At 45.6% G+C, this 13,229-nt stretch overlaps 1 protein-coding gene across 3 annotated transcripts in view; it reads left to right on the top strand.

Moving 5' to 3' along the window:
- SCN10A (sodium voltage-gated channel alpha subunit 10) overlaps positions 1-13,229 on the top strand; it is a 90,424-nt gene that overhangs the window by 30,840 nt on the left and 46,355 nt on the right. For 2 of the 3 annotated variants that reach the window (XM_069562149.1, XM_069562150.1), the window contains exons 8-12: positions 2,329-2,470; positions 2,619-2,816; positions 3,548-3,718; positions 7,548-7,841; positions 10,442-10,550. In XM_069562149.1, the coding sequence (XP_069418250.1) occupies positions 2,329-2,470; positions 2,619-2,816; positions 3,548-3,718; positions 7,548-7,841; positions 10,442-10,550 (914 nt within the window). The remainder of the gene's footprint in view (positions 1-2,328; positions 2,471-2,618; positions 2,817-3,547; positions 3,719-7,547; positions 7,842-10,441; positions 10,551-13,229) is intronic. The other variant, XM_069562151.1, reaches the window with a different exon arrangement.

Raw genomic sequence — 13,229 nt, 5'->3', positions numbered from 1 at the left:
AAGAGGGTTGTTTTGATGTCAGTTTTCATTTGCCTTTGACTTAATTGAAACCAAGGATCTGTCAGTGTTCTTTTCCCATCTGGATAATGACATTTCTCATGAGGATGGTTTCACAGTAACCCATACACTGACTGTGGTAAAGCTGTGAGGTCCACCCATGAGGCCCCCCTCTGACTCCGAGAGAAACCAACTATCCTGATGGGTAGGTCCTGGCCAGGCGGGAAGGAGTGGAAAGGGCTGGGAAAGGGCTGGGATGTCAAGTAGAGGCCAGCTTAGGTGACAGGCAGAGAGAACCTTGGTGGGCATGCTGTGAACACCAAACCTGGGTTCTGTGCTGAGCCACAGAGAAGTCAGAGACCTGAGCAAAAGCCCACACTGACCAATGGCACTGCAGGGAGAAAGTCTGTGGTCTCAAGGTGGAGAACAAGTACCAGGAAATACTTGATGGTTTTCAGCATTCTTCCACATATATTATTCTAGTCCATGTTTTTGGTAGCTTCTGGTTAAAAACCAGAAGAATGCAAGAATTTTAAAATTCTGCATTTTACATATAATGTTTACTATGCTGAAGGTACCTTGCAAGAGCCTTTGCACCATGGTCTCATTTAATTCTCTTGAGCAGTTAGCTGTTAATGCATAGCAGCTATAGTGGGGTTCTACAGGAGGCAGAAATAGGCTGCCCTTAGCATTAACTAGCAAACCTACAGGTAATGGGTTAACTAGCTCCTTGGGAAAGTGAAACCAAGAGAGTGTCTTTATATGTGGGTCTACAGAGCCTGGGAACTTGCAAATCTCCAACCAAAGTTGAAGATAGATAGAACTGGGATTGGGTTACAATCAAGCTGTCAGGCCCTAATCAATTGTAGGGGTTCCTGCCTGTGTGTCTGCATGAATGTCTGGAGTCAGAAGATCCCTCAGAGATTGGTGTTGGTGGAGGAATACTAAAGTAGAATCCCTAACTAAGGAAAAAAGCATTACCGTCTCCTCAGCCAGGCCATCCCACACTGTTGGAAAGGATCACTCACATGCCTTGAGCTTAGAGATGCTTCCCGACATCAACTTAGCTGCTTCTGATGAGAAAGAGGGACATGGAGCCTTCCCCACCTCAGGACTCACCAGGCAGTCATCTTCAGTTTGGCCTTTCTTCATAGGTCAGTCTTCATAAGCTACTCGACAATTTTATTTCTCCTTTGAAATAAATCCTTTGGCATCTGTGTGGTTTTAGACTACTGACTTCTCTCTGAACCCCAGCTTCTGCATCTGTTTTTTTTTTAAAGGATTATTGAGATGATTAAATTATAGCATTTGTGAAACACTTAGGAGAGGAAGAGGCTCAGTTATTGGGAAGTGGTGTCTTTATTGTTACATCTAATTGGTCAGTGAACTTGGCTAATGTGTGTCCTTCTTTGAAAGACAACTCTGCAAGTGATGCCAACGGACTCAGGTTTTACTGACTGTCCCTCTTGCAGTGTGAATTTGCAAAAAGCTTATGAGGTCTTGTCTGGGCCAGCTAGTCTTCTCCAGACCATTTCTCTCTGCATGAAACTCTGAACTGAAGGTATTATGTTACTGGGGCAAGGCCAGGCTGTGTGGGGGGGGGGGGTGGGGGGAGGGGCAGGCAGGGCGGGGAAGACAGAGGCAGAATCCCCTACTAGGGCCAGAAAAGTGGACTGTTGTCTAACACACAGAAATAAATTGTCTGAAGAGACACACACATACTGACAAAATGAAAGACTTTTTTGTGAACTAGTGCTTGAGCAGAGCATTTTTTTTTTTTTTGTAAATGGATGCTCTTCCTATGGCTCCCAGTCTCAGGGTTTATGCAGATGGTGCTGGTTTTCCGGGTTGCCTCTGGCCAATCATTTTGCTCATGCCCATATTTGGTCTGCCTCAGGGCCCTTCCTGGTGGCACATACATCTCTCAATCAGGACAGATTCCAGAGCAAGGGTTTCTGGGAGGTTTGCAGGATTATTAGGGGCTGGTGTCTGCTCCCTCCTGAATTCTTCCAGTTGGTTTTGGCAGCAGTTTGTATTTTCCTTAGTAGGACTTGTTGTCATAACTTCATGTAAGAAGTTATTTTTGTGTCTGGCCACGGTGGGCAGTTTTGGTAAGTGGTTTCCTAACATTATTATCCCACTTAACAGGCAAAAGAAACTGAGGCCTAAAGAGGCTGAATGTCCAAGGTCACTCAGCTAATGAGAATAAAGCTAGGCCTTGAAATCCAATCTTTGACTTCAAATCCTCAGGTCTTCTGGCAGCCCTGGACTGTCTTGGCCCCAATAAACAGAAGTCTGTGTGATTGACAGCCTTATCTGTTCTTGCCGCAGCCACTGCCCTGAAGGTTATTTCTGCCTTAAGACATCTGACAACCCAGATTTTAACTATACCAGCTTTGATTCCTTCGCTTGGGCTTTTCTCTCAATGTTTCGCCTCATGACACAGGATTCCTGGGAACGCCTCTACCAGCAGGTATTGGTCTGCATGTCTCCACACACACTCGGTTGGAGTTTGGAGCATTTGTTGCATGGCTACGTTTTTTCCTGGAGGACTCTGACCGCGTCAGAGGGCCGTGTTATCCGGGTACACATTTCTCTTTTTTTTTCTCTTGACTCTGCAGACCCTGAGGGCTTCTGGGAAAATCTATATGGTGTTTTTCGTGCTTGTTATCTTCCTGGGGTCTTTCTACCTGGTCAATTTGATCTTGGCTGTGGTCACCATGGCATATGAGGAGCAGAACCAGGCAACCATTGATGAAATTGAAGCCAAGGAGAAGAAGTTCCAGGAGGCCCTTGAGATGCTCCGGACAGAGCAGGAGGTCAGTGAGGGCTGGACCTTTGCGAAGTCTGTTGTAGGCCTTTCACAGTTGGGCAGACATCTGGACCAGTCGCTTACATTAAGGCTGTCATTTTAGGGAAGCATAGCAAGATCCATCGTATCTCAGGGACCATCTTAGGTTAGATTTTCTCAAAAAAAGCACCCAAATGAAGAGCCTGTGCAACTGATTCACTGAGGGGTGCTCTGAGGAGGAGATCAAAGTTAGCAGGATGGAACAAGGGAAGAATTAAATAAGGAAGTGGCCTCAGCTAGAGACTACTTTGACCTGATCCCATGCGGAGCTCCAGGGTATGACTGGTTCCACAGAGGTAGCCCTGCCTGGAGGCAAGAGGACTGGCCCTTCGTACCTCCATGCTTGCTCAAGCCAAATGTACAGTCAAAGGAAATTTTCTGCAGAATCCTGCAGCTGTAACCCAGTTACTAATGGGTTACTAACATTAGTGATGTTTGCTAACATTCAAGTAGCTGGAGATGAGTGTACTGACCTGGTAAGAGAAACCCGGGCAGGGCATCAGCAGAGTTTGCTACAAGGGTATAAATGAGGGAGGTGACCTAGAGGTGGCTCTTTGCTATGTCTCAATCCAGCCCCCACTCCAGTCCTGAATCAGACCTCCTCTGGTTGAGAAGCCCTCACCCACTGTCTGGGGGACACACGTTTATGCTGAGCACATCCAGATGTTGTTGGCTATAGCTGCTATTCTCTCCCCTCAGGTGCTCGCAGCACTGGGGGTTGACACAGCCTCTCTCCAGTCTCACAATGGATCCCCCTTGGCCTCCAAAACTGCCAGTGAAAGAAAACACAGAATGAAGTCAAGGGTGTCCGAGGGCTCCACAGACGACAACAAGTCACTCCGGTCTGAGTCTTACAACCAGCACCGAATGGTAAGGGGCTCAGGTTGTGCCTGAAAGATAACCCACTTTTGCAGCTTCCATGGACAATACACTGAAGTGGAAAGAGGTTGGTAGCAGAGAGATAACTGGAGGCGCAGAGCCTAGGAGGATGTTTTGATAATCCGCCCCCTATCCCCCCGCCACTGCCAGCGGGGGCCTAAACTAGGGCAGGGACATTATGGATGCGGAAGAGCGTGGATTATAAAGACTTATGGGAGCTTGAGGGAATCAACAAGACCAGGACTGTGGAATGTTGCAAAAGAAGGGAGAAGTCCAAAATGACTCCCAGGTTTCCAGGTTGGCCACTTAAGTAGGTAGTGATTCGAAGAGAGGCACACCAGAGGAGGAACTCTGGATTCTAGATAGGACAGGTGGTTTGAACATGCTGACCATGAGGTGTCTGTGAACCTGTTGGACGTCAAGGGCCAGCTTCCTTCTGACCCTCTCATCTGCAATTCTGGAGCAGGAGAGGGGTCCTTGTTCGTGGTGCTGAAATCATTTAAAAGCTTCTTTCTAACCTCATGCCTCAGCTCCTCCAGCTCAAGTTCTCACCTACTGTTGGCCCAGGAGATCCTGGCACCTGTCTCGTGGTAACAGTCCAGCCTGGGAATACCTTCAGGACCTCATTTCAGACCCACTAGCAATTTTCCCTCTCGTCATCACCTGCTGCCTCCCACTCCAAGAGTCCCGGTACTCGCCTGGTTTCCTCCCACCAGCTCCCTCTCCCTTGAAAGTCTTGTGTACCCCAAATGTACCCTTTCAACAGGCCTCAGAGATAACCTCTTTGTGGTTGAGTAGGTCCCACACTAGAAGTATGTGAAAGGGGCTTGACATGGTTATTTTTCAGAGCTGCTGGATCTCACTTCCCTCTTGATTTCTTTTCCTTGTGCTCCTCTGAAAGACGTGACACTTTTTGGCATAGGATCTCGACAACCCCCAGACTTCTGTGTGCATGTCCACACACAGACACACTCCCACGTACTCTGGCCTCGGTGACGCCCACACACCAGCATTTATGAGAGTCTGCTCTGCCTCTTTTGAGCAACACCTGGCATGAATAGGGCACAGTTCCAAAGCTGTTTCAAACCGGGGTTTGTCTGGAGCTCGGACAACCTCAGGGCAGGATACATCACAGCTTCTGTGGACATGGCAGTGACACTCTGAACTGGGCTTTAATTTCCCCCATTCAGTCAACTCCACATGGATTAGCACTTGGATGTCCAATAATTGTCTGGTGTGTGTGTGTGCTTGTCTCTCTAGCTAGATCTACCTTCAAAGGGCACAAGAGGAAATATCCCTTTCTAATTCAACAACACTAGGTGCTTGGTGTAAAGAGTTGACTAAAGCATGGCCCATTTTTCAAGAACTTCCATTTGGTGGAGGAGGCAGATATAGAAACAGCTACGTGTTGGATACTATATTAGGGACAGATAGATGTTGTTTGGGGAATAGGAGCAGGAACATCTATTCTTATGAGGGTGAGAGTGTATCAGGAAAGGCTTCATGAAGGAGGGGATAATTGAAGCTCTTAGTAAATAGTGAGTAAGTCCTCCAGTAACTGAGGACTGGGAGGGTTTGAGAAAGAATGTTTTCCAGGCAGGAAGATCACGTTTGTTCTAAGGACAGGGAGACGTTGTTTGGGTACTTTCTTAGTGCTAACTGGTTGGAGTTTCTGTTTGTTAAGGCATTCCCTTCCTTCTTTCCCAGGTGTGTTGTTATAGTAAATAGACCATAGGCAGTTTTTTAAAAAGCCATTTTCTGATCAGCAGTAATAAGAGGGAGACTGGGGGTAGCACTTAGCAGAGAGACGCAGCAGGGCTTTCAGGGAACACACAGGAGGCCAGTTGATCTGCTTGAATGATTTTAAGGCAAGTCCAATACTTAGATTCAGAGGCCATTGTCCACCATTTGCCAAACAGGTTAATTCTGAAATATTAGGCTGTGGCCAAGGAGACACTGCTTGATAAATACAGGACCAAAATTTTCTTCTGAGTTTCTTGGTTTGCTCAGTGCCCAAGTGCATATGATTCAGTTGTCCCATCTTTAATAAGGACTTGCCAGTTTTGCTCCTTTGCTTCAAAAGTGGGAAGGATATGTGGATTTTATGAGTTCACAGTCCTTGGATATATATTCTAGACAAAGAGTGCTGTGTTTTTAATACTGAATTACAATGAAGATCGCTGTGCAGGACTAGGCTCCAAATCATCAAGAAAGCAAACTTCAATTCTGAGGGAGATGGGGATAGGTCAAGAGGGCTTTAATTGACAAAGTATCCCAACTTTGATAATTTAGTAAGTAAAAGAAATTAAGTAAGGGAGGGGAAATTCAGCAATATGATCTGAGTTTGATAGGAAGTCAAAGTTTAGATTTTAGAAACACTTTCTATGAAGAAAAAACAAATATTATATATTAATGCATATATGTGGAATCTAGGAAAATGTTATGGGTGATCTTATTTGCAAAGCAGAAATAGAGATACAGACGTGGAGAACAAACCAATTCAGAAGGGTGGTGGGAGGAACTGGGAGATTGGGATTGACATCTATACACTACTATATATAAAAAAGATAACTAATGAGAACCTACTCTGTAGCACAGGGAACGCTCCTCAAGGCTCTGTGGTGGCCTAAATGGGACGGAAATCCAAGACAGAGGAGATACACATACATGTATAGTTAACCCTGGTGACTCAGACAGTAAAGAATCCTCCTGTGATGCAGGAGACATAGGCTGAGTCTCTGGGTGGGGAAGATCCCCTGGAGGAGGGCATGGCCACCCACTCCAGTATTCTTGCCTGGAGAATCCCATGGACAGAGGAGCCTGGCAGGCTACAGCCCATGGAAAGAGTTGGATGCAACTGACGACTAACACTCTTTCTTTCACAGTTGATTCACTTTGCTGTATAGTAGAAAGGAACACAATATTGTAAAGCAACTATGCTTCAATAAAAATTAATTTTAAAAAAGAAAGAAGCACTTTCTATGAGCTGAGGACAGAACTGATAAGTTGTCTGGTCAGGTTCAGTTGTGGGAACCAGCCAACCCAGCATACTAACCCTCCAGGGGCTCGAGGCCTATGAATTAGCTCCTTTCCTCTGGCAACTGTACACCACACGATTCCCTCGGAGGAAGATTTTGATGGGAAATGTTTATTGATTTGGAGGAATGGCACTATTCTTCCAGGCAATTAGACTGCAACTCTCCCTTCAATCTCCCCATTGTTGACTGTTCAACGCTTGCCTCGAGGGATCCTGGAAGCTCATTATATTACAAAGCTCTTGTCTCCTCCTTTGCAACACAAACTCTCACACCCATATAGGCTGGATCTAATGAATTGTCAGACCTAATTTTCAGAAAATAAAGAGCACTCGTTCATTCAACAACCCTTTACCAAGCTTGCGTCTGTATTGGTGTACATAACTGTCTCCTGAGGTCACAGCTTTGCACTGAAGCAGGGAACCTAAGATACCTTTGTCCAGCCCCATGGCCAAAGATTGGCAAACAACTGACCCACCTGGGTGACAAGTTTGTCCTCTGACATATCCTTGGCTGTGATGACCTATTTGCTGATCTTGAGCACCTTGCAGTCTCTTTTCAGTGTTGGCCTTTTCCCAGACGAGTTAAGAATATTCTTCGCCTCTTTTCCCTCTCTGTGTACACCTAGAGCACTCCATAGATCTGTCTTTAATTTTCCATAGGAGGGTCATGAGGCTGAAGGCAGGGAAGTGGGGGTGGGTGGAGGGAAGTGTTGAGTTCCAGATTTGCCTGCAGGATGATCTTCCAGGCTACCTTCTTTCCTGCTTTTTGGGGGCAATGCCCAGTCTTTCCTAGGCCTCACCACTGGGAGACGCCGGGCTAGCCACGGCAGTGTGTTCCACTTCCAGGCCCCTGGCCGAGACATCTCATTCCCTGATGGGGTCACAGATGATGGAGTCTTTCCTGGAGACCATGAAAGCCGTCGTGGCTCTCTGCTGATGCTTAGGGGTGCAGGCCAGCAAGGCCCCCTCCCTAGGAGTCCACTGCCTCAAACCCTCAACCGCGGCTCAGGGTGTGGAGAAGATGGAGCTCCCAAAATGACCACTGGAGAGCTTGCCCCTGGAGTCATCGAAGTCTCGGTGAGTTTGTGAATGCTCCAGGCTCTCTGGGGCTGCTCTGCAGCTAGAGGCCTCAGGCCAAAAAAGCCTTGTGTGTTACCCATGGAAGGATCATTGAGACATCGCTCTTCAGATACCCTCATTCTACAGGCAGGACAGGTGAGACCCAGAGGGAACGATTGGATTTACCTGTCTTCTGGTTTACTCCGTAAAAATCCACCTGCAATGCAAGAGACCCAGGCTTGATCCCTGGGTTGGGAAGATTCCCCTGGAGAAGGAAATGGCAACCTACTCCAGTATTCTTGCCTGGGAAATCCCATGGATGAGGAGCCTAGTGGGCTGCAGTCCATGGGGTCACAAAAGAGTCAGACATGACTTAGTGACAACAAGTGACACAGACTAGTTTCCAACTGCTCTGATTTCTTTCCCTGCTGGAGTTTCTCTGTCCCTCTTCCCTATCACTGCTTTAGAGATAGGCCTATTTGGTCCCTAGATGAGTATGAAAAAAATAAATAAATAAATGTTCTTTTCTTCTTGCCTGTAACTGTGTGCAAACTATCTTGGGCTTGACAATTAAGACTCAGAGAAATCCTGGGAGGTGCCCTGGACAGGTCTTAGCAGAAGCAGAGTATCCCTATCTTGACTTGGAGAAGACAGAACTTGCCAAAATGCACAAATTAGGCAACAGTGACTAACTGGCCAACACTCTTAACAGAATAATCACAGAGTTTAATGGCAAATCAGAGACTCCTCATCCAATTGGAGCTGTGATTTAATTAAACTCTCCCTCCAGCTTCAAAACTTGCTTCTCTGTTTTCCTTTCGCCTTCGGGCCAGTCCAGGACACAGAGTGGTCTGCACACAGACTTCTGAGCTGACCATTATATGGCTCTAGTGACTTGGCTATGTCTCACAGAGTTACCTTAGCTCCATCCCTGACTGGATATATGGGATTCAGAGTCCCAGCAAGAAACAGATGAGCCGCTGCAGTGGGCAGCTGGAGTTTATGGAAGTATTGAAGAGGTGTGCTCTGGACTCAAGAACAAAGAAGGGGCAGTGAAGCACTGAGAGACTAGCCACAGTGGGAAGCTGTAACCCACCTCGGCTGCAGGAATGAGGGGAAGAACCAGAGTCCAGCAAGCGCTGCCACTTTATGTGAGAGGCGGCCTAACAGAAGGCGGCCCAGCAACAGCCCAGCAGAGAAGAAGCCAGCTGGCAGATAGTGACTCCTCCCTCCTCTCAGCCTCTGATCTTGTATCTGTGCCTCCCACTGGCCAGACCTGACCAGAACCAGAGGGTGAGGGTGATTCAGTTTGCCCAGGTTACCCTCTCCAAGTAGGGAGCAGGGCAGAGATAGTGGAGGGTCGGTCCTCCGAGTACTACCGAGAGTTGCCAACCCAGAGCCCTCAGGTCAACACCAGGCTGCGGGAGGTACTTTAACAACTCTGGAAAATGCCTCATTCAAGAAACCTTGTTGCTGTTCTGTGGATTACCACTTTCCTAGATATTCCAGCCTTGATTCATTTTGGTGAAATTATCAGCTAGTGCAAGGTGAACTCCTTAAGCCCTTCCACGTTACATGGACCTGAACTTCATTCACAGTTGTGCCATTTATCAACTGAGTCACCATTAGCAAGTCCCTTAAATTCTTCAAGCCTCCATGTTTCCTCTTGTAAAAACCTTATTAAAAGATTTCTAAATGGCTAGAGGGTTAAGTGGAATCACAGAGCTCTTTCATTTATATATATATATGTCTGACCAATAATAGCAGTAGATGCTAGAACCTTTTGTTGAGTCCTCACGGTTGAGAACTTTCCAAACTTTCTTTGTATGTATGAAGTACTTACTATGAGCTTCACCTACAGCAGGTGCTCAGTAAGCACTGGTTGAATTTGTATTCTGAATGGTTTGTGCAGTGCTGAGTCAGCATCCATGAACCTGGGACTCCCCACATCCAGGGTATGTGTGTGACCAGAGTTAGGGGTCTGGCACAGAACCCAGACAGAACTTCCAATAAAGGCCCAGAGAGGGAAGAATCAAAAGGATTGTGTCAGAAACTAAGAACTAGACAATCAAGACACATAAGCATCCCCTCAGAAAGAGACCAGGTAGAATTGGAACCAGGTCATGTATTGGGGAAAGATACGGGCCTCTTAGGAGGGAGGTCAAGGAAGCCTATTGTGGTGTAGGAGTTCTGTGTGAATTTCACCTGCACATCCCAGCAGAAGTCCAGTAATGACTGCCTGGCCCGATGCCTCTGCATTTCCCACCTCCCTTTGGTAAACACCTCAGAGACCCTTGAGGCAGCTCTATCTCTGCTCTGGTGCTCAGGTACCTATCCTAGAACAAGAGTCAGCAAAGCCTCAGGTGAGCCCAGGTCATCTGTCAACTATGAACCCAGGCTCCGGTTGGATCCCAGCTCTGTGTCCTATTCTTCATGTCTGAGCTCTTACCCAAGTTCACGCAACAGACCCTTTACTCCAAGCGTGACTGCAGAGGATCAAAGCTTCACTGGGCAGCTTGCAACCACCCAAGATAGGCCGATAAGAGGCCGAGTGATCAGTCTTTGCCACTGAAGACTTCGATTTGGAGAGTGTCCTGATTCTATTTCTGTCCCAGCAGGCATCTGATGCAGGACAGAAGACTTTCCTAACAGCAGATTACTTGAATGAACCTTTCCGAGTCCAAAGGGCAATGAGTGTTGTCAGTATCATGACCTCTGTCCTGGAGGGTAAGTATTGCTCACTGGAACTTCTTTTCAGTATGCCATGATAAGGCCCCTTACATGCAGAAGATGGGATGCCCCAAACTTGTGTTGAAGGGCACTCATCTCTGTGTCCTGGGATCATAAATATTACTCTTTTTATGCTCTCGTTCCATAACCCTTTATCAGTGTTTTTTTTTTAATTTATTTTTAATTGGAGAATAATTGCTTTACAATGTTGTGTTGGTTTCTGCCCATACAACAACATGAATTAGCCTATCAATGTGGTTTTTTTTTATTTTATTTTATTTTTATTTTTATTTTTTTTCAATGTGGTTTTTTAAATGTGGATAAATTTTCAAAAATAATAGAATCCTGTGAATGAAATCCTCTAGTTCCTTTCTTATTCAAATTAACATCTGCTTTATTTTGTTGTTGTTCGGTTGCTAAGTTGTGTTTGACTCTTTGCGACCCCATGGAATGCAAGATGGCAGCTCTTCTGTCCTCCACTATTCCCTGGAGTTTGCTCAAATTCATGTCCATTGAGTTCGTGATGCTATCTAACCATCTCATCCTCTGCCACCCCCTTCTCCTTCTGCCTTCAATCTTTCCAAGCAACCAGGTCTTTTCCAGTGAGTCAGCTGTTCATCAGGTGGCCAAATTATTGGAGCTTCAGCTTCAGCATCAGTTCTTCCAATGAATATTCAGGGTTGATTTCCTCTAGGATTGACTGCTTTGATCTTGCTGTCCAAGGGACTCTGAAGAGTCTTCTCCAGCACCACACTTCGTAAGCATCAGTTCTTCGATGCTCAGTCTTCTCCATAGTCCAACTCTCACATCTGTACATGATTACTGGAAAAACCATGGCTTTGACTATATGGCCCTTTGTTGGCAAAGTGATGTCTCTGCTTTTTAATACGCTGTCTAGTTTTGTCATAGCTTTTCTTCCAAGGAGCAAGCATCTTTTAATTCCATGGTTGCAGTCACAATCTGCAGTGATTTTTGGAACCCAAGAAAATAAAGTCTGTCACTGTTTCCATTTTTTCCCCATCTATTTGCCATGAAGTGATGGGACTGGATGCCATGATTGTAGTTTTCTCAACGTAGAGTTTTAAGCCAGCTTTTTCACTCTCCTCTTTCACTTTCATCAAGAGGCTCTTTTAGTTCCTCACACTCTTTCTGCCATTACAGTGGTACCATCTGCATATCTGAGGTTGTTGATATTTTTCCCAGCAATCTTGATTCCAGTTTGCGATTCATCCAGCCCAGCATTTTGCATGATATACTCTACATGTAAGTTAAATAAGCCTCGATGTACTCCTTTCCCAATTTGGAACCAGTCAGTTGTTCCATGGCCAGTTCTAGCTGTCACTTTTCTTGACCCACATACAGGTTTCCCAGGAGACAGTTAAGATGGTCTGGTATTCCATCTTTTAAAGAATCTTCTACAATTTGTTGTTATGCATATAGTCAAAGACTTTAGCATAGTCAACAAAGCAGAAGTACATACTTTTCTAGAATTCTCTTGCTTTCTCCATGACCCAGTGAATATTGGCAATTTGATCTCTGGTTCCTCTGTCTTTTCTAAACCCAGCTTGCACATCTGGACGTTCTTGGTTCATGTACTGCTAAAGCCTAACTTGAAGGATTCTGAGCATAACCTTGCTAGCATGTGAAGTGAATGCAATTGTATGGTAGTTGGAACATTCTTTGACATTGCCTTTCTTTGGGATTGGAATGAAAACTAACCTTTTCTCGTCCTGGGGCCACTGTTGAGTTTTCCAAAGTTGCTGCCATATTGAGTGCAACACTTTAACAGCATCATCTTTTAGGATTTTAAATAGCTTAACTGGAATTCCATCACCTCCACTAGCTTTGTTTGTAGTAATGCTTCCTAAGGCCCACTTAACTTCACACTTCAGGATGTCTGGCTCTAGATGAGTGACCACACCTTCATGGTTATCCAGGTCTTAAGACCTTTTTGGTATAGTTCTTCTGTATATTCTTGCCACCTCTTCTTAACCTCTTCTGCTTCTGTTAGGTCCTTACCATTTCTGTCCTTTATCGTACCCTTTCTTGCATGAAGTGTTCCCTTGATATCTCCAGTTTTCTTGACAAGGTCTCTAGCCTTTCCCATTCTGTTGTTTTCCTCTATTTCTTTGCATTGCTCATTTAAGAAGGCCTTCTTATCTCTCCTTGCTATTCTCTGGAACTCTGCTTTCAATTGGGTATATCTTTGCATTTCTCCTTTGCCTTTCACTTCCCTTCTTCCCTCAGCTATTTGTAAAGCCTCTTTAGACAACCACTTTACCTTCTTGCCTTTCATTTTCTTTGGGATGGTTTTGGCCACTGCCTCTTGTGCAGTGTTACGAACCTCCATCCATAGTTATTCAGACACTCTGTCTACCAGATCTAATCCCTTGAATCTATTTGCCATCTTCACTGTATAATTATAAGGGACTTGATTTAGGTCATACCTGAGTGGCCTGGTGGTTTTCCATACTTTCTTCAACTTAAGCCTGAATTTTGCAATAAGGAGCTCATGATTTGAGCCACAGTCAACTCCAGGTCTCATATAGAGCTTCTCCATCTTCAGCTGCAAAGAACGCAATCAATCTGATTTTGGTATTGACCATCTGGTGATGTCCACGTGTAGAGTCGTTTCTTGGGTTGTTGGGAAGGATGTTTGCTATGACTAGCATGTTC

Source organism: Ovis canadensis, chromosome 19 (genome assembly GCF_042477335.2).
Source record: "Ovis canadensis isolate MfBH-ARS-UI-01 breed Bighorn chromosome 19, ARS-UI_OviCan_v2, whole genome shotgun sequence".
In the NCBI taxonomy this organism is placed as follows: domain Eukaryota; kingdom Metazoa; phylum Chordata; class Mammalia; order Artiodactyla; family Bovidae; genus Ovis; species Ovis canadensis.
Note: the sequence above shows the minus strand (reverse complement) of the source record. Positions and strands in the feature narration are given on the sequence as shown.